This window comes from Otolemur garnettii, unplaced genomic scaffold (assembly GCF_000181295.1).
Source record: "Otolemur garnettii isolate 467f Iridium unplaced genomic scaffold, OtoGar3 scaffold00062, whole genome shotgun sequence".
Classification (NCBI taxonomy): Eukaryota; Metazoa; Chordata; class Mammalia; order Primates; family Galagidae; genus Otolemur; species Otolemur garnettii.
Window position 1 is genome coordinate 2,695,114 of NW_003852457.1, and position 21,092 is coordinate 2,716,205.

A 21,092-nucleotide genomic window follows, 5' to 3' on the forward strand; every position below is an offset into this window, starting at 1 on the left:
TGGCTCAGTCACAGATAGCTAGAGTGGGCCCTGGCTCAGTCACAGATAGCTAGAGTGGGTCCTGGCTCAGTCACAGATAGCTAGAGTGGATCCTGCTCAGTCACAGATAGCTAGAGTGGGCCCCAGCTCAGTCACAGATAGTTAGAGTGGGCCCCGGCTCAGTCACAGATAGCTAGAGTGGGCCCTGCTCAGTCACAGATAGCTAGAGTGGGCCCTGTTCAGTCACAGATAGCTAGAGTGGGCCCTGGCTCAGTCACAGACAGCTAGAGTGGCCCCTGGCTCAGTCACAGATAGCTAGAGTGGGCCCTGTTCAGTCACAGATAGCTAGAGTGGATCCTGGCTCAGTCACAGATAGCTAGAGTGGATCCTGCTCAGTCACAGATAGCTAGAGTGGATCCTGGCTCAGTCACAGATAGATAGAGTGGGCCCTGGCTCAGTCACAGATAGCTAGCGTGGGTCCTGGCTCAGTCACAGATAGCTAGAGTGGGCCCTGCTCAGTCACAGATAGCTAGAGTGGGCCCTGGCTCAGTAACAGATAGTTAGAGTGGGCCCCGGCTCAGTCACAGATAGCTAGAGTGGGCCCCAGCTCAGTCACAGACTCCAGAGGCCTCTAAAGACAGCCAGTAGCAAATGGGCAGAAGGGTGAGCTGGCAGTGAGCGGGACTGAGCAGGGAGTGAGCGGGAGGATGCAGCTGGGTGGAGGCGCCCAGTTTTGGTAGAATAACCTCATTCTCTTTCCCTAGGGCTTCAAGGGACACACAGGGGATGCTGGCGCACCTGGCCCCCGGGTAAGTGGGCACTTCACTGTGGAAGTCATCCCAGGTGAAGTGGAGTGCATGCTTGGTAGGCAGAGGTTTCCTGGAAGCTGCAGGCCAGCACAGCACCTTCCCTGAGGAGGACAGTGGGCATGCCAGCACATCAGCACCATGGCAGTGCCACCCCTGTCTTGGTCTCATACCACTGGGTGGCTCTCCTGGGGCCAGACCTTGCTGTGCAGCCAGTCCGTTTGGCCATATCAGTCCAGACTCAGGTGTGGTCTCCATCTCTATACAGTCATATGGGCCCTGAGCCTTAGGGGTCAGGTGCTGTTACAAAGCTGATTTTGCAGAGGAGGAAACTAAGGCCCAGAGGACCTGTGTGATGTTCCCAAGGTCCCAGAACTTATTTGTAGATAAACCATCAGCTTTATCCTAGACAGGAAGACCCTAGGGCCTATTTTCTTGCCCTTTAACTCCTGTCTATTCAGGATTCCCAAGACGAAAGTGGCCTCAGGGTTCAGCTGGTTAGATTCCCTCACATGTTCTAGGTAACAAGCAGAAAGCCGGCATAGGAAGGGTCAGCAGATCAGGAGGCAGAATTCCCAGTGTGTGAGCCAGACCCTCCTTTAGTTGATACTCTTACCATCTACACTGCTCAGAGAGACACGGTGTGGCCACAGGCACTCATAGTTGGCTTCAGGTAACATCAGGACCAGAGCTCTGTGCAGAGAAGCTGACAGTCCCCGAGGTCTCTCCATCTCTTCCAGATCCTCAGAAGCGCTGTGGTCAAGGCAGCCAGCAGTCGAAGCCTCTCCTTCCTAACATTAAATGTTTTTTTCCTAGGGAGAGCCTGGTGCCATGGGACCTCCTGGCCGGGAAGGCTCAGCAGGAAAAGATGTAAGTAGGGGTCCTGTGGGGCCTGTCTGGGCCCAAAGGAGTGGAGATATCAAGAAAGTGGCACCCGGACACTGTCCCACAGTGGTTGCTGGCAGCCCTGCCGACAGGTGCACATAGACACCACAGAGTTGAAGTTGGCCTGCACGAGATTGTGGCTTCCAGCCCACTGGCAGCGCCTGTGCCTTGCACTCGCTACAGAGGCTTTCCTGGATCAGTCTGATGGGTTTATCACTGGTACCAATGCCAGGCCTGTTGGATCCGACCTGAATGGACTTGACAGGCATGTCGGAGTTTCTCCTGAGTCATCTCTGTCCCTGTGAGCTCTTTTCCCATCCAGTGCAGCCATGTTCCCACTCATGTCACTCAGTGGTGCCCTCACCTTTATTTGGTCGAGGGATCTGGAAAGAACAAGGAAAATTTTTACCCCAGTGATATCAATGAAAAATATGACTTCAGAGAGGCCGGGGGACTTACTGGAGGTTACACAGAGAGTCCAAGGCAGGCAGAGCCAGCCTAGAGCCAGGAGTTGTCTGCTCTAAATTCCCTAGTGGCCCAGCCGCCTGCATGCTGTGTCCTGTAGGGCAGCCCGACACATGGGGGGCTGCTGGGCCCTGCAGGTGGGCACAGGTCCTGTGGTCCACGGTGGGCTCAGGCTCACCCTGTGGACCTGTGAGGACCCCTCTAAACCCTGACAGAGTAGATGCTTCCCCAGGGGCTCTTGGTGCACAAGGGCATGTGGCTTTTGGCTGACTTGCTAGTGGGGCGACAGGACTAGAAGATTTCTTAGGAGAAATCTGACCTAGGTCACGTGTGTTTTCTGAGCCGTGGAATCTGTTTGGCGACGCTGACCTAGCGCATGGAGCCCAGGCACACAGCTGAAGACAGAGCCCGCCCCAGCCCCACCCCATAGGGTCCACTCAGACGCTGAAGGGCAGGTTGAAAACCCCGGATCAGTTCAGCCCTCACTGCAGTTTATAGTAAAGGTCACTGAGGCCCCACGAGGGCAGGAGAGTGGCAGGCCGGTGGGAGCAGGAGCCCAGGTGCCAGATGAGGGCAGTGCCTTCTTCCCTCCGTCTCACCCCACTTTGTGGGGTGTTCCACAGTCTCCTTGTGGCAGCTCGCCCAGCCCAAGCTTCTGCTGTCTGACCTGCCACACAGGTGGGGTCACCCCAGGCCCCGGGGAGGGTGCGGGCGATCACACTGTGAGCCTGGGTGGTGTTTCGTCAGTGTGGCGGCTCCGGCAGGGTGGTTCCGGCCTTCAGAAAAGCTTCAAAGAGCTTCTCTGATGATTTCTCTTAGTTCAAGATGGAGCCCATCTCCATCTTGAACAAGTAAACGGGTGAGCGGCTGCCCCACTATGGGCTCCGTGTGCTTCCCTATAGGAGCTGAGTCATCCCTGTCTGGAGTACCTGGCAGTTAGTGATGACACGCTTCAGACAGAGATAGTTGGTCCTCTTGGAGAACTTAGTGAAGTTGGGTCCGTATTTCTTCATGTAGCAACTGAGATAACCCGAACTCTCTGTTTGTTCCAGGGTGATACTGGACCAGCAGGGCCACAGGGTCCACAAGGACAGAGGGGCCCACCGGTGAGTTGCTTTGACACTAAAGTGCTCCACATTTCCACAGGGCCTGTTGCTACAGTAAGGCAGTTGGGTCACTCTGGCGCAGCCACGTGCGCTCTTAAAAAGCGGCAAAGTCTTGGCAGTTGGTGCATAGCCACTGCCCTACGCCCCTGCCCCACACCCCAGGTTCTTCTCTGGTGCCACCTGCCCGCAATACAAATGTTAAAAAGGTGCCCCTGGCATGGCAGAGCCCTGTGGCCAATCCCACCCTGGCGCCCTGCTCTCCTTCTCGGCCACCCTAAGCCAATCCTTGCTATAAGTGTTAGTTTCCCAGTGCTGCTGGAACAAAGCTCCACCAGTGGGGTGACTGAAACCACAGACATGTGTTTTCTTGGTGTCCTGGAGGCCAGAAATCTGAGATAAGGTGTCAACTGAGCTGCTGCCTTTTGAGGCTGTGACGGAACCTGCTCCGTGCCCCTCCCCGGCTTCTGGGGCCTTGCCGGTGATGCTGGGCATTCTTGGCTTATAGAAGCGTCACCATGATCTTTGCCTTCATCTTCAGAGGACATTGTCCCTGCTTTGCACACCTGTCTCCAAAGTTCCCCTTTGTATAAGGACGCCAGTGTGACCCACTCTAACGGCATTTGCAAAGACCTGGTTTCTAGATAAGGTCACTTTCAGAAGTACTGGGTGTTAGAACTTCAACATACAAACTTGGGGGATGCACAGTTCAACCTGAAATACTCCATGTGGTCAGTGTATATCTGGGATCTGTCCCTGCTGTCTGAGCATCCAGGCAGCCTGAGGGAGCTGGCGGGGTGGAGATCGAATGCCAGCGCTGTGCCGAGAGCCTGCATGTGCCATTTAAATGCTTGTCATCATTAATGGATCCATGCTGACTGGAGAATCCCCTTTCCCCCAATGCCACACTTCAGAGGGAGTCACTTCTGAAAGCATTGTATGTATCTTTTAAAATATTTTCAACACACCCATAAGTATACAGAATCCATGTTTTTTTTACACAGAATTTTCTCCTTTGTAACTTGCTTATTTGCATGAGTAGTGGAATAAATCAATATCTGGAGAAACCTTCCAGGTGGCTACATGGGCTTTCTGAGTCTGGGCGCACAGCTTCCTCCACACAGGCCCAAGGGTTTACAACCAAGACTTTCCGACACCCAATCCCAGGCTCTCCACCCGGCCGTGGGTCTGGTGCTTTGTCTTCCAGACCCTTGCAATGGAGTGTGGGCAGGGGCCGTGGATTTGGACAGCACGCCTTCTCAGACGTCACCAGGTGGAGCTGCCTTCTCCCCTGATGGGGCCACAGGGGCTCAGATGGCCCTGGGACATGGAGTCTGGATGGGATATAACCCCCCCACGGGGCAAATGCTGGTTCTTGGGCTGTCAAAAGCTCTTATTTATGTATCGAACACAGATGTGCATACAGTGCTTACACATATATGTGGCTTAGTGGTGATCTTTAGATTGCACATGGAGAGACTGAGGGGAAAAAAGTCTAGAAAGGCACCTGGGAGGGGAATGGTAATGAACAAGTGCTGGGGTCCCTCCTGCTCTCTCACTGGGCTTCCACACCCTGCTCTTCAGTGAAGCCATCTGGGCTTGATTTCTGTCTCCCCCTTGTTCACCATGTGGACAAGGTTTCTTTCTCCACTGCTTTTGGGCCTCAGTCTTCTCATCTATAAAATGGAGGCAGGGCGGCTGTAAGAATGCAGCAAGTTAACCCACCAAAGTGACAGGGCAGTGCCTGGCCCTCGGAATACACCCCACACCATCTCTGTTTCTGGAGGAAGGAGGGGCTGTACCCCTGCCTGTCCAAGGCCTCTTAACACAGAGCGGCACTCAGACCCACTAGGAGTGCACACACTCCGAGAGGCAGAAGAGGGAAGAGAGTGACATGGGGAGCCCAGGATGGCTGTGTGGAGTGGGGTGTGCAGTGGGCCCAGGCTAGCTGTAAAGCATTTCTCAGGCTGCATGGAGGGAGGGCTGAAGGCAGGGCTCCCCAGCCAGCCCCGTGACTCTGGTTTGCACCCATCAAGGCCGAGGTGCACTGTAAGGAACTTGTCACCAACAACAAGCTGTTAAAACTTGCCAAATATTGTTTAACACATTAGAGCACTTTCCAGTCAGTTCTCTGACAACTTCACTCTCACACGGCTGGAATTTATATCCTTTCCTGGGCGAGGAGAAGGTTCTTAGCCAGCCCAGCAACTTGACACAGCCTTGAACTAGACCCTGGATATTTGTGATGTGCCTCTATTCATTATTATGGTGACTGTGACCGTGAGAATGGCAGGAAAGATCTCATTCTGCGCTCCTTAAAATCTGCAGTCACACAGAGGTAAGAATAGCCCATGTGCTGACCACCGCACAGCCACCCGCCTTCAGCAATCCCCAGCACAGGTCAGTGTTGGGGACTGTATGAAGGATTTGTGTGACTTATTTGTTGGATTTCCCCTGACCCCCAGGACACAGTTGCTCCCACTTGCCCCATTCACAAATGAGAATAGAACACAGAGAAGTCTGGTAACTTGCCCAAGATCCCATAGCAGTTAAGTGACAGAGCCGGGATTTGGACTTCAGCTGTCCCCCTTACCTTCCCACCAAGGGAGGATTAGAGGAAGAAGGGGGAGAGAGATCATTTTCATAGGGATGAGCAAAAGAACTTATTTTTAGAGGGACACAGATGGGTTGGTGGGTGGAGGACCGTGCAGGGAGGCGCCGTGCAGCCTCGCAGGAGGACTGGGCAGGGTAAGCAGTCCGCTCCGCGAATCCAGGCTTGCCGCTCCCATCCCAGCCTGTGCCAGCCCAACAATCCCAGGAGGGGCCTGTGCTTTTTCTGTGCCACATTTTCTTCATCTGGGATACAGGGCTGCAGACACGTATGTTACACGATTCCTGGAGCTTCTGGTGAGATGAGGCTGTGAATTACCATGATCACAGGTGCACTGTTTAGGGACAGGGCAGAAGCCGTGTTTCTGATCACTGGCCACAGGTGTGTCTTTAAGGAGGGGACAGAGAGGTATAGGACAGAGTCGGTGCTGCCCACATTCAGAGCTCAGCTCCCTCATGTCCCTCCCAGGCAGGCTGCTTAGCAGTTCTGTGCCTCAGTTTCTCCATCTGTAAAATGCTGACAATGCTGGTATCTGATGGGAGCAGGGAGTACACATGTGATGCCCTCAGAAGACAGTCTTGTATTGTATGAAGCACCTTCTTTGTACTGGAATGTGTTTCCATGAAGCTGGCACAGTTGTGAATATCAGGGATCATGAGTTGGCCCCCGGGTTAAGGATCCTTGGAGAGTAGCTCTCTGTGATGTTGGTGTGTCACTCAGCAGAGCGCCGTGTGTCCCTGACACTGGGCTAGAACCTGGGACAGAAGGAGCAGCAAGGTACAGATTTGCCTCAGGTTACTCCCAGCAGAGGGAATAGCCATGTGAGGTCGTGGCGTCTGGCAGGAATTTGGCCCAGGAGGGCAGAGGAACTGGCCAACTCAGCCTGGAAAGTTAAGCTGCAAATTTTAGTTATGATAGGGATTTGTCTAATCCTGAGAGGGGAGCGAAGAGCCCCGAGCTTTCTGATTTTCACTCTACTAGAATCTGATGCTTTAAATGTATTTGCTAAACCCAGAAATGTGCATAAAACATCCATGGAGCTAGAGAATGCTGGTGTTTTGAATCAGTCCTGGAATCTGTGACCTTCCATTTCATAACGCGTGACTCTGCACAAGCCCTTTCTCTTCTCTGTGCCAAGTGTCCGCATCTTGAGAAAATGATGATGCAGGGTGGGGGAGTTGGGGGTAGGAGGGGAGGTGCGGAATGCCCTAAGCACCCGGACAGGCTTCCTGCCCCACTGCAGACGGTTATTTGTAGGCCTGGTCTCCTTAGATGGCTTCTCTGCTCCTTAGTGCAGTGTCTGAGTTGCAAGATTCCTGGCTGGCTGAGTGACTGTGCCCATGCCGTGGGCTCCTGGCCTGGGCCTTTTCATGCCCAGGGACTCATTTGATCCCATAACAATACTATGAATTAAATGGCATGAGCTCCTTTTACAAGTGGAAAAGCACCCTTGAGGAAAGGGGCAGTTCACGGAGGGCCACACTGGCTGGAGTAGCCGATGCTGTGTGAAATCAAGCCCTCCACGTCCGTCCACCTCTCGGTCCACCTCACCGCTCTGCTCTGAAACATCCCCAGTGTGATGATGTCTGTTTTTCCACTAGGGTAAGAATGGATCCCCAGGATCTCCAGGAGATGTTGGCCCTCCAGGAACCGTGGTGAGTCTCTCCTGCTATTCCCTAATGGCAGGGGGACAAGCTTCGGGAGCTGGCGCTCTCACCCCACCCTGTCCAGGCTCCATTGATGGGGAAGTGGGGCTTCCGATAGGAGAAACGGGCCAAGGCAAGACGATCCTATTGGGGGAAACCTTTCAAAGTTTAAAATACATGTGATTGTGCACTTGGCTGTCTGTTAACTGTAACCATAGGCATCTAAAACTGTTAAAAACTTAAAAAAAAAAAGCAAAATGTATAAAGGGTCATAGGGTAGGTGTCTGATGGTTCTGCAGGATGAGAGGACCCAGGCTGAGCAATGGTCACCATCCCAGATGACGGGATGAGTGTGCACAGGGCTGGAGGCAGAGCAAGAAGGACTCGCAGGCATGGTACTGAGACAGACATGTGACGAAGCAGCAGGGTCCCCATCACTGGAGGGTACAGGCAGGATTTGGAGTTCAAGCCCGGTAGCTGGGAGACATGCTGGGGAAGATGGTTCTTTGCTGGGTTCTAGGCTTAACTAAGGTAAAGTCTGGCCACCAATTTCCTCCCAGCACATCCTACTTGTATTTTTATTTGTCAAAATTGGCATCTCTATTTAGCAGGCCACCTGCAAGATGTGGTGAGTCAAGCCACAGTTGTACTGGGCAGCAGCAGGACCGGTCCTGGTCAGTTATCCATTGGCACAGTGGAAGCCAGAGCGACCAGCTTATCCAGGAGCTTTCCCAGTTGGAAAAATCTGCATCCTGGGAAAGCTGCCAGGCCCAGACAAAGTGGGGATTTGGTCATCCTAGTGGAGGCCACCCTCCTGTTGGACTGGGACAGCTGTGCAGAGGGAATCTCTCTAGCAAACTTAGCAACCTCCCTCAGGGATGGTGCTTATCGCTGCTGGTGGATAGAGCAGACAGGATGAGACTGGGCTGTGGGGCTGGACCTACCACCTGCCTGGTGCAGAGCTGGCCCCAGAAGAGCCAACCCATGTGTGGGGGCCTCTCAGAAAGGCAGAGGCTGAACAAGACCTAAAGGAGTTCCCAGGGAGTGATTCTACCACACCACGAGCCAGGCAGCCTCCTAGGAGAATCATGTTCTCTCCCAGAGGACGCTGGTGGGGCTGCACACACTTTCGGGCATTTGTGTTAAATGCCTGCTTGTTGGGTATTTTTGCTTTGAATGTCAAGACCCCTGGCTGTTTACAAGAATACTTCCCATTCCCTTGCCCTGGGGTGTCCCTGTGAGGAGTCACAAGACCCCCATCTCTTCCCAGCCCATCCCCTCCATTGCAGGAAAGAATTCTCTTCTTTTTTGTTCTTTCTTTTCTTCTTCTTCTTATTTTCTTTGTTTCTTTTTTTAAAGATGGGGTCTGTCTATCATGCTCAGGCTGTTGTCAAACTCCTGGTCTCAAGTGATCCTCTCACCTCCAACTCCATCTTTCTTCTTACCTTCCAGATGTCCCAGGCCTTGAAAGTGGTCGCGAGGTTTCTGAATCTGCTCCGGTTGCCGCATGACCTTAAAGAATTACTTTCACGTTTTCCCTCTGCAGGGCCAGAAAGGAAGCAAAGGAGAAAGCGGCAGCCCGGGGCTCCCTGGCTTCCTGGGTCCCCGTGGGCCTCCGGTAAGCGGAACCCTGGTGGGAACCACAACACCCGCCTCCAGGGGTGATTTCACATTCTGTCCCTTCCCTGCCACCTCCTGTGTCCTTAGGTCCATTCGCTCAGGCTGTGATGATATAGGTGACAGTGCAGTGGTCAGAGGTCATGCCCACAGGGACTCTGGGCCCACCCCTCTCCAGCTGAGAGACCTCGGGAGTCTCCTAGCTCTCTGTGCTGCTGCTGCCCCCTTACCCAAATGGGGACGACGGCAGTGTCTGCTTTCCAAGATTAGATGAGATAATCCCTGGACAGGGGTCAGCAATGGTTTCCAGCAGCCGCAGATGCTCAGTGAATAGAAATCATCGCAGTGATGTCTGTGTGGGACAGTGGGACAGCAGTAATCGTGATCCCGGAACTTAGACTCTTAGAAACTGTCGCACAGAGGAGCAAGTCTGGGTTTTAGGATCAGGACACATATGTGGCTTCTTTAAGGCCACATGGTCAGTCTGTGATTCTCTAGCCCTAGTCTGGTCTCCTGATGTGGCAGCGTCTTGCTGAGAGAAACTGTCAGAGGTAGGGTGATGGCTGCTGGGTTGCAGGGGGAGGATTGGGGAGGGACTCCAACATTTCAAACTGGGCCCCATGTAGTCTGTGTGCTCCAGTCCACACTGTGACCGGCTGGCCAATGGACAAGGGCCGTTGCATGTCACATACCTGAGTTCTGCTTCATCCCCTTTAGTTGAATTCTCACACTTCTAAGTGTCCCCACCTTTTTTTTTTTTGGCCAGGGCTGGGTTTGAACCTGCCACCTCCAGCATATGGGGCTGGCACCTACTCCTTTGAGCCACAGGTGCCACCCAGTGTCCCCACCTTGACCACTTCCCATCATACCACCTTCCATAGTCCTGTCCACTGGTCTTCACCTGGGCCTCTTCACTCAGCAGCTTCACTGCTAAAGCCTATAGCCTTCTTCTCCACCCCTTGTTAATAATCTGGGTGCCCAGGTCCCCCCATCTGGACACCTTACAGCAGTTATTCCTTAGTCACAGGGGCAGTGGGTCATCTGTCCACCCTTGGTCCATGCCTGGGCTGCTCTGAGTGCCTGACAAGCACTCACACTTGAACTTCATGGGGAGAGCACGGGCAGGTGTGGCTGCTGCTCTCCTTGCACAGATAAAAACATTGAGGCACGAGAGCTTGAGGAAGTTGTAAGGCTGTCCAGGGTTGCACAGACAAAGGACAGAGGAGCCCACATCCCAAGCCTGCTTCTCAGAGAGGCCTCCTGACCATGCACGACAGTTTGTGAGGCTGACATTCGGGAGGCCTGTGTGTGAACTCACACCCACCCCACAGACAAGCATATGGAGACAGGGGCTCCCCTCCCCATCCCGGGATGGTTTTCTGCCTTCCCCTGCGCTGGGTGGCCAGAGGACCTTGTCTGCGATGTCCTTGGTCAGGTGGACCATCGATTGCTATCTTGGCTGGGACATGACTTGAGTGAAAATGTCTGTTTTGAAGACAGTGGTGTCACTTGCAGTGGGTTGATGCTGGGGGGCCAATTGATATTCGGTTCTTTTTCCCAGGGAGAACCAGGAGAGAAGGGAGTTCCTGGAAAGGAGGCAAGTACCACACCCGTTCCCACTCTCCAGTGGCTGCCCTTTCCCTTGGCTGCTGTCCTGTGTCATCTCTGGCCCCAAGCTCAGTGCTTTGGTGCCCTGCTGTCCCCATGCTGAGACCCTTCATGCTTTACAGACAGTGGCCCATGTTTTTCAGCTGTTTATGAGGCTAGGTGGGAATTAGTTATCTGGACAGAGAGGGGGGAGCTGGACAGGGAAGGTGGCACCGTGGGCAGAGTGCCTGAGACAGCAGAGGCCATGGGATGGTGGAGTTGCATGTCTGGGCCACAGGGCCTCAGGCCTTCACGTTATTGGTTTAGAGGTCGCCAGGTGGTGATAGCTTATCACAGGCTACAATTCCTGCAGGGTCTTTTGGGTGTGTTCACGGGAGGGGGATGTATCCAGAGAGGGTAGAGGAGAGACTGGAGGGGACTGACAATGGGCTGGTGCCATCGGTCATGGTGGCTGTTGTCTGGTGGAAAGATGAGGAGAGGAAGTGGACCACCCCTAGCCTCTACAGTGTCCAGACCAATTAGAAAGAAGCTCTCAGGGAATCCTATCTCTTGAGGATCCCTTGTCTGGGGCCCACTGGGTTGTCAAGGACACTTAGAAGGGCAAAGATGCCAGCTCAGATGGCCCTGGGACCATCAGTGACCACCTCCCCTTGGATCTCATCACAGGGGACCCCGGGGAAGCCTGGAGAGCCTGGATCCAAAGGAGAACAGGTAAGTGGGGGTCCGGGCACCTCAAACACGTGGTTGGGACCTTTCCATGGATGCAGGGCCCTGCGAGGCTGGTGTTTGTCCCGGGCAGGTTCTGAGTGGCCCACCTGGAACCCAGGGCACCATCTCCAGTGGGGCCATCTCTGTGCCCTGCAGCAGGCCTCCTCCCCCAGGACTGTTCCTAGCTGATGTTATTTTCTCCCCTGTTTTCTTTTGCTTATTATTTTAAGGAGTAAAAATCACCATGATTACAAATTCAAAGGCAGCGTCAGGAGACATTGACAGAGTCCTCGTCCACGTGCGACACCCGCTGGGACGTGCCGGCTCCCAAAATGCCAGTTTGCCGGGAGCCAGATTTGTCGCTGGGGGTGACAAAGGAACAGATTTTTCCATAATGAATCGCCTTGGCGCTGCTTTCAGAAAGCCTTTCTTTACATTTCATGTCTCCACAAAACAACGGGAAGAAAGTCTTTTTTCCACTCTCTCTCTTTTCTTTTTTTTGTCGTGAGTGTGGAGGGAGCGTCCTCACACTCATGGCTGCCATTCGTTTCAGCATCTTGTTTGCCCACACCCTGCGTTTGGTCAGCCTCACACTGTCGCGTGTTGCACAACACTGCCGTCCCTGCAGCCCCCACCCCGCCCCCGCTTGTTTTCCGTAGTCCTGCAAAGAACTGATCTCGGCTTTCCTCTCACGTTGGATGGTGGGGAGCTGGCTGGCTTCTCCTGCAGCCGGAGGAGAGAGGAAAGTGGGAGCGGAGCCTCAGCACTGCCCCCTCTGGGTCTCTCTGGCTCCCTCTCCCCGTGACTTCCATCTGTCTGTGTCATGGCTATTGGCTCTCAAGCGATGCCGCCAGGAGCACAGTCATGGCTGAGAAGACACTGACGGTTCCCAGTGTTGAGTATCATGGGGACTGTCACTGCAGGATGTGGGATTGAGTTTTGGTTGAGAGCCAAGGAATCCAGACCATGAATAGGACTCTTGTCTCTTGTCCTGATCAATAAGCCCAGCGACTGCCTTTCCCCTCGTAAGTGGCTTCATGGCGCATTGCTAGGGAGCCATTAGATGACCCTTTCCTTTGTACCCCTGGGAACACCTGGAATATGGGACAAGTCCTCTTACTGCAAAGTGAGTGCGAGACCCTTAATGAATAGGAAATGCTGAATGTTCTGTGTTTGGGGGGCCTTGGCATCCAGCCAAATGCCAACCCAAGACTTTTATAGACCCCAAATGGGATGACGGCATCCCGGGAAATGAATCACACTGGGAAACTGAAATGACTCCCTTGAATCTGGCTAAATTAATTTTTTTAATTCATTATCTTTTTGGTTATTGTTGAAACGTCAAAAGAAATATAGGCATATACTTGAACAATGACAATTGCAGAAAGAAAAAAGTGAATGCAATGAAAAAGTGTGCCCTTCACCTCCCCCACCCTGTCCCCCACCTGGGGTCCATTTGCTTGACTTGGGGTGAGAAGGGTTCCAGAAACCATTCCCTTTCCAGAGGGGTCTGTGTTTGCAGAGCCACATGGGGGGTGTCCTGCATGCACATGCACCTTGATCTAACCCCCCCTCCATTGTCTGGAAACCTTGGGTCTGGCTTTGACACACACTAGGCTGTCGGCTCAGCTACTGCACAGGCTTCCTTCTCTGAAGCTCTGCTCATCAAGTCCAAGGCCTTGCCTCATTTACAGTTACCATCTTGAGTCTCTTCTTTTCTCCCTCTCTCCATGATACCCCAGCAACAGAGTGGAGTCCCCTTGCACTCTGAGGCCATTGCTGTGGCCACCATATTTTCAGACCCACCAACAATTGGGACTTGTTGGTCAAACACAGTGGGGGCACACAGGCAGGGGACGGGACTGCCTTGGGCTTGTGTGGTGCCCAAATTGTTCATTGCTCCAGCACGTCACCCTGGGTCAGCTCTAGGGCAGGAGGGCCAGAAAGGGTCTGAGGCCATCGGGTAACCTCTGTGCACTCCCTGGCACTCAAAGGAGGCGGGGAGTTGACCTGTGAAGGAGCTGCCTCTGTTGAGAGAGTGCCACCATCCCTCCAGCTGACCAAGAGCAGAAGCAGGCTGGGAGGGGACCAGCAGCTTCACCATCACTCTCAGCACCCAGGACTGGCCTTATCCAGGCAGACACAGGAACTGCACTCGTGGGCTGAGCACTTTGGAAATCAAAGTCTTTGTTCTGTTCTCCGTGACTCCTGTGTAACTGTGGGCAGGTGGCTTTCTGATGTTCTCATCAGCACAATCAGGCTAGTGGACGTGATGGACTCTGGGATCCTTCTCACCCCAAGTCATGCATGGGTCAGCCAAAGCTGAGGTCTCCCTTTCACAGGCCCAGGAGGCAGACAGGGGTCCTGCCTGAGGTCCCACCAGCCCTGTTTACACAGGGGGCACCTTCAAGTGCTGAGACACACACTGATGCCCATCTTTGTTCTCCTTAGGGAGATCCTGGGATCAAAGGTGACAAAGGACCTCCAGGTGGGAAGGGCCAGCCGGGGGAGCCTGGAATCCCAGGTCACAAAGGCCACACGGGCCTGATGGGCCCCCAAGGACCGCCTGGGGAGAATGGACCAGCTGGGCCCCCAGGGCCTCCAGGCCAGCCAGGATTCCCAGGACTGAGGGTAAGAATGCTGACCTGGCCTCGGACTCAGGGCCCCTCTGGGTCTGAGGGAAAGCCAGAGAATAGTGTGGACTGCAGAGGGACCAGGTTACAGACCACAGCCTTCCAGTGACTGGCTGTGTGACCAGGACAGGTTACTTGCCCTCTCTGAGCCACCCTTTCTTGTCTGAACAGGGGCTAAGAAAATCCTCTTTTGCTTTATTATGATGAGGAAGTGAAATAATGTGTATCACTTAAGAAATGTTGAGAAATGGCCTCTCTCTTCTGTTTATCCCTCTGCCTGGAATGTCATGAGTCCCCAAGGCCTCCTTCCTTGGGCTGCAGGAACCTTCTGCCCCAGACCCTGAGCTGACACACAGCTCTCAGTGGTCTGAGCTTCACCGTGGATATTTCCCTGTGCGTTTAGTGTCTGGCTCTGCTGCTCTCTACCTGCTGACCTGGAATATTCATTTTTCTCAAACATATAAAGACAGGCTTGTTTAGAGTTTCCTTTTCCCCTTCCTGTAACATACTTCATTCTGGTGGTGGGATTTATACCTTGCATGGTCTTTATAGCACAAGCTCACCCTGGCTGTGCCAGTGTGACAGCAGAACTCCTGTCCCTGTGCCATGCTCTCCCCCTGAGCAGCTTGCATGGTCCTCTGGGGACCTTCCTACTCTTCAGAGCACAGGTTTGGGTGACCGCCATGTCCCTGCCAGCACTGATGCTCTGTGGTCTGCCCCTCTCTGGTGGCCATGGTCAGCCTGAGTTTCAGTCTCCCTGACAGAGGCTGGGCATCCAGAGCACATTTCTGAGCCAAGTCTGGGGAGAGACTAGAAGACTCAGTTGAAGCCCAAAGTTCCCTTGGACCTCTCCATGGTCTGCTAGTCCTATAACTGTGGGTAGTGATAGGAGTCTAGGGACAGACATTGAAGTCTCCTGGTCAGAAAAGAGAAAGGGAATAAGGAGAGGAGCCCACCTCGTGCTAGGCCTATGGTAGGTGCTGGGGCTGCAGAGATGAGCGCAGTAAGACTCTTGACCTCAAGCGGGGGACACTGCCCTGAAAGAGTCAGACAAGGGTGAGCCCCATTGGGCCTGAGGACAGCTCCTGCACGCCTCTGTGTGAGCTTTTCTGCTTCTCTGGGTGACAATCTGATTAGCTTCTGTGACCAGGCGCCCAGACACTGTGTAGGGCCATACAGAGCTGAGCAGAGAAACCAGCCTCTGGGGAACTGAGAGGCCAGCTGGCCAGGTCAGGGAAACATGGTTTCACGCAGGAGGCAGCCTGTGAGCTCTTCCCAGAGGGAGGGCAGGACTTTGGCAGGGAGAGATCAGGGGCTAGACCTCCCAGGCCAGCACTGGGAAGAGTATGCCGGTAAAACCCATGGGCACAGTAGCATGTGCAGGAGGTAGTCCAGCACAGAAGCTGGAAGGGTGTGGGTGGAAGGGCAGCAGCGGCTCAGAAAGCTCAGAGTACAGGTTGCCAATTAAAATGGGGTGATGTGCCTGCCTGGCAGAGAAAGGGGGATGGCATTATCAGTGGAAGGGATTGGGTTAGGGAACGGTGGAGGGAATTGGGCTAGGGACATGCGGTTGCCAGGTATATGCCTCCACGGAGGCCTCAGGGGGCCTACGGGAAGGTAAGTAACTCCAACTTCCCTCCATCCCAGGGCGAGTCTCCATCCATGGAAACCCTGAGGCGGCTTATTCAAGAGGAGCTCGGGAAGCAGCTGGAAAGTGAGTAGCCTTGCAGAAAAGAGCCCCAGGACGCAGTTCTTGCATTCAGCCTTCCCTCCCTTACCCCTGCAGCCTGGTATGAGGAAAGCACCCTAGTGGCAACTCGAGTGTGGAACAACAGGGTTGAAGGCTGGCCCAGCCCTTATTTGCTGCATAGACTTCAGCTTCCACTTGATTACTTCTCATGCAGGAGGCCTCCCCACCTGCAAAGCCAGCTCTGCTAGGATCAACCATTTATTCTGTGCCTTCCATCATTTATCTAATCAGTAAATGGTTTGGGGAGGCCTGCTGGGGACCTCCTGGAGCTCGAGTTCCAAGGGAAGGGATCGATAAATTCACAGACAAGATGATTTCAGTAAAGTAAGAAAAGTTGTGTGATTTCATTTGCATCGAAAGAGGACAGATAAGCATAACTAAGGTAGCATAGAGGGCAGGAAAGGGATGGGGTAAACCTTCTGGAGGGAAGGTCCCTGTGAGCTGCGAGTTGAAAGGGGCAAGAGTCCCCAGACCTCTGGAATGACATGTGCACAGGCCCTGACAGGAGCCGGGAAGGCGGTGCTTCCAAGGAACTGAAATCCTTTAGTCCTGATGCACTGAGTTGTTAATCTCCACATCTAGCGAGCCTGCTTCAGAGCAGGTGCTCAGGGAGGGAGGAGGAGGAGGGAGGAGTAATAACAGCTTTGCCTGAGGCAGGTGGCCTTTTGGGAACTTGTGGCTGTTAAGTCACCTGGGGAAGCCTTCCAACATTCTTACAGAGGTGCGTGTGGTTGTTGGAAGACTTGTAAGGGGCAGAAATGCTGAGTAACTCTGCTAAGGCGACCAGCTTGTAAGTGCCCGGCCAGGATTTGCAGCTGGGTGTCCTGGCGGTAGGATCAGTGACCTTCACCACCACATTCCTTGTGTAATGGCTGTCCCCACTGTGTCTATAATGGAAAGTTAGAGGAGAGGAAAATCACAGGCGGTCCTGGTACAGGAAAGAAGAGAAACCCTCACTATGTTCAGGCTCCTATGGACAAAGTGGGGGAGGGGGCGGCTTTCATTCCTATGGTTGTGTCTCAGTTTTTTGCGTTTCCCATGTGCCGGATTCTGTGTTGGGCACAAGGACACAGTTGTAAATAAGGTGCCCCTGCCTTCTTGGAGTGTCCAGCTGAAAATGGTCCGTCTACATACACAGGATGGCAGAAGGCCATTTCCTGGAGCACAGGGCAGGAGGGATCCTGGGCGGGTGGAGGAGCTAGAGGAAGGAGGACAGGACTCTGATGGGTTCCTGCTGAGCAGAAGTCTCAAGTGTGTAGGTCTCTGGGTCCTGACTTCTGGGCCTTGGATTTATTGATGACAGACGTGGACATTGCCCTGGGGCAGTTCCCAGCCCAGGGTCAGAGGCAAGGCCCGTTTTGAACAGGTAGGATGGTGTGTCTCCTGGGCTGAGTCCTTTCTTCCAAATAAGCCCTTGAGGAGGAAGTGTCTACCCCACTTTAAAGAGAAAAATCAAGACTTACAGAGTGGAGCAATTTGTCAAGGTCACAGAAGGAATCTCCTGCCACCTTGTGAGAGGAGTGGGGGAGGCAGCTTGCCCAGAGCAGGGTTGGCCAGGCAGCCAGAGGCCCTGACTCCACTGTGGTTACACAAGCGAAGGTCAGGGCTTCGTGGCCTCTGGCCCCAGCTACACTGTCTGCAAGACAGGAGTGTCGCCCTGACTATCTGTGACTCCATGGCAGACAGAGACGGCCCCTGGGGAGCATCAAATGGGCACTATATCTTCTGGCCAATGAAGATGTGTGGGCCAGCGCTGACCCTCTGTGTGTTTAGTCAGTTCTTTAATCAGCATTTTAGATGAATAAGGTTCCTCGATGATCACCATATCTAGCCCTTCAGTTTACGGTGAGGAATTTGATGCTCAGAGAGGAAAATTCACTAATAGCTTTGTGTAAGTCACTTAACTCCCCCAGCCCTCTGTTTTCCCACCTGACAATTCCAGTACCTGCCACCACTCCTGTCCACACTGCTGTGGCCGCAGTTGGCCCTGCCCTCTGGAGCAGCCAGCACCTTCCGAGCCCTTGGCAGGTGCCAGGCACTGTTTCCTCTGCATTACCCACTTCCCCGTCCTCACGCCAACCCTGCGAGGTGGATGTCCTTCATGGCTTCCATTTTGCAGAGGGTGAAACCAAGGCTGAAGAGGTGAAGCAGCTCACCCAGGGCCACGTGGCTGGCAGTGGCTCCAGGCTCCAGGGGCAGTGAGGGTCACTACTAATTGCCCCCAGCCCTGCCATGGCTGGCCCTGTCAGAGGTGTACTCACAAATGCCACAGCTGTGCTTCGTGGAGTGTCCTTGGTTTTGCTTTTGTGGTTGTTACCGTCTCCTGGGTTGGGAGCACTGCAGTGAGCTGCCGTTCTGTCCTTAGCCTCCGGGCCCCCCTTCATGGGCTGGTTCTCTGTTTTTTTTTCTCTATAGCCAGACTCGCCTATCTCCTGGCCCAGATGCCCTCAGCACATGTGAAATCATCTCAAGGAAGACCTGGACCCCCAGGCCCCCCTGGAAACGATGGGCTTCCAGGCCGGGCAGGCCCCATGGGGGAGCCGGGCAGACCTGGGCAGGGAGGTCTGGAAGGACCTGCTGGACCAATCGGTCCCAAAGGTGAGTGAAGACAATTAGGAGATTGCTTCCTAGACCACAGGAGGCTGAGAAGGAACCAGGCGTGGAGCGCCGCATTCCCTTCTCATTCCCTGCGCCTTGGTAACACCCGGAATTTTGGCATCATGCATTTTTTTTAATATGTGTAAGAGGTTTTCCTACTTCACATTTTTACAAAATTATGCTCTGCTGGGAAGATTGAATCCGTTCCCTCCTACTGGCTTGCTCTCTCCATCTCTGCGGCTCAGGTTTCCGGGGAGTAGACCACAAGCCTTCTTCTTTTTCCCCTTCCCAGCTTAGAACTAACTGAGGAATAAGACATTTCATCTCCAGGCAAACAGAGATGAAGTGCAGGCTTTAAACTGGGTCGAGTGGCGTTGAGCTGCAGCTGACAATGGCGGCTAACTGTCTGCTCCCAGGGAGAGTGACCTCCTGGACATGGAGCTCTGGCCGACAGCAGGTCTCTGCCCACTTAAGTCACCGCACAGTGGCAGGTCAGAGAGAGAGAAAGGACCTGAGGTCAGACGCAACCCACCTCATGGTTCACTCTTTTCTGAGGAGGATAACATGGGGTGGGGAAGAAGCAGCAGGTATAACTTTCGCCATCAGCAGGTGCCTTTAAATTTAGGAAATGGGTGCTCCCAATGTATTCCTTTCTTAATCTCCAATTTCCTTGTTGATTCCTCATTTATTTATCTATTTCCTATAATGTTTCTTCCACTTATAAGGATTTTTGTTGAATTTTTATATTCTAGTCCTATTGATATTAGTCCATAAAACAAAATATATGAAATAAATGTCAATAAAAAAATATTCAGCATAAAGAATGTCAGACTAGGCTATGGTAGGGTACCAGCAGAATGTAATCATTGTAATAATAAGAATGAATAGGGCAGCACCCGTAGCTTAGTGGGCAGGGCACCGGCCACATACCACCAGGGCTGGTGGGTTTGAACCTAGCCCCGGCCTGCTAAAAACAAAAGAATAGCCAGGTGTTGTGAGGGCGCCTGTAGTCCGGCTACTTGGGAGGCTGAGGCAAGAGAATTGCTTAAGCCCAAGAGTTGGAGGTTGCTGTGAGCTGTGACGCCATGACACTCTACCGAGGGCAACAAAGTGAAACTGTCTCAATTAAAAAAAATATTTAAAAAAACAAGAGTGAATAGTCTGAAGTCCCCATGAGCTAGTAGAGTTTCAAATGAGAGTACAACAGAAAATATAGTATCTTGCATACAGAAGATACTCTGGAAATAGAACAGCCAGGAAAAGAGATTGATTTAAAAAAAAAAAAAAAGCTGTGAGAGGCAGTTGAATGAATTGAGTAGAATCTTAACTCAGATATGATCTCATCCATCGTCCAGGGGAAGGGGCCCCTTTGTCCGATGCACATCAGGAGGGCTTCTCATCCCTGTGCTGGGCCTTGTCAAATTCCACCTCGTGTTAGATGTTCTGTGCCCCATTTCATCTCTCTTCAAGCATTGTAGGGCACAGCCTTATCTTATCATTGTAATCCCCTTGTTACCTAACATATTGAATTTGTTTATTAACTAGTTCTTTCTTAAAAAAGATTCAGGTAAAGTGCTTGAGAACACAAGAGGTGTAGACACGTACGAGGGGTGTGTGTGGACGTGTGTGCACGCAGCACGCAGGAGAGAGTGTGCAGGCATGCGCGTTGGGCTGTCTGGGTGTGTGAGTGTGTGCACATGCTTGTTGACATGTATGTGCAGGCATATATAGGAATTGGGCAGATTGGTACTGGCTACACATTTACATGTAAGTTCATGGATTTGGGTGTCGGTTCAGCAGGGCGTGTCCATTTGTTCTGATAGTCATGTGTGCATATTTCTGATTGTGAGTGTGTTCTTGAGTGTGTGTGTGGATTAGCATGTGATGGAAACCAGGCTGCAATGTGAAAGACTGTCGGTGAGCCAGGGTGTTTTGATTGGAACACGCAGCCTCCTGGTGTGCTAGAACTTGCTGTCTCTGGCCTTCTCGTGGGTCTCTTGCACCAAAGGTGTGTGTTTTTCTCACCAGGTGAACGAGGAGCCAAAGGCGACCCGGGTGAACCTGGCGTTGGCCTTCGAGGCGAGATGGGGCCCCCTGGAATCCCAGGTATGAAGGGTGTCTGGAGCTTCAGGCAGGTGGGGAACATGTGGCCGCAGGCCTGTCTGCAGTGCACAGACTCAGGAATGGATGGGGAGGAGGGGCGAGGGTCAGCTGGTCAGGAAATAGAGGCCACTTGTTTTTATTAAATATCAAACACTTCTACTTTTTGATTTACTTAGAAAACTGTAGCATATCCCATGAATTCTTGAAGTGTGTCCCGTGAATTAAAAATCCTACGAAACTGTTCTGGGGCAGATGGGGCAGGGACTGGCTTAGGCAAAATAAGTCCTGGAGATGCTGGGACCATGTCTCCATTTCGGACATCCCCAGGGCATATTTGTGCTAGCAGCACCTGTGTCAGCGTAAGTGCTCAGCAGCCTCACAGGAGCGGTGACTCCTGCTGTGTTTACCCTCCCGTTTCCTGAATGCACTTGGAGCAGAGCCCTTGTCCTGCTGCTGTGCACTTGTTGGCCCCTCAGTGTACCCAGAAGGTGCTTTGGGGAATGCTGGCCAGGTGGTAGGGTGACCCTCAGGTCTGCTGTCCCGAAGCTGGGTGAGTTCTTAGAACATGAGTCTTTCACTC

General features: G+C 53.0%; 1 protein-coding gene across 1 annotated transcript in view; it reads left to right on the forward strand.

Moving 5' to 3' along the window:
- The window catches only part of COL22A1 (collagen type XXII alpha 1 chain), a 249,321-nt gene that overhangs the window by 226,418 nt on the left and 1,811 nt on the right, over nucleotides 1-21,092 (forward strand). Inside the window, exons 52-62 of the mRNA XM_023514966.1 lie at nucleotides 744-788; nucleotides 1,602-1,655; nucleotides 3,188-3,241; nucleotides 7,451-7,504; nucleotides 9,042-9,113; nucleotides 10,674-10,709; nucleotides 11,387-11,431; nucleotides 13,880-14,059; nucleotides 15,709-15,775; nucleotides 18,227-18,409; nucleotides 20,438-20,515. Of these exons, the coding sequence (XP_023370734.1) occupies nucleotides 744-788; nucleotides 1,602-1,655; nucleotides 3,188-3,241; nucleotides 7,451-7,504; nucleotides 9,042-9,113; nucleotides 10,674-10,709; nucleotides 11,387-11,431; nucleotides 13,880-14,059; nucleotides 15,709-15,775; nucleotides 18,227-18,409; nucleotides 20,438-20,515 (868 nt within the window). The remainder of the gene's footprint in view (nucleotides 1-743; nucleotides 789-1,601; nucleotides 1,656-3,187; nucleotides 3,242-7,450; nucleotides 7,505-9,041; nucleotides 9,114-10,673; nucleotides 10,710-11,386; nucleotides 11,432-13,879; nucleotides 14,060-15,708; nucleotides 15,776-18,226; nucleotides 18,410-20,437; nucleotides 20,516-21,092) is intronic.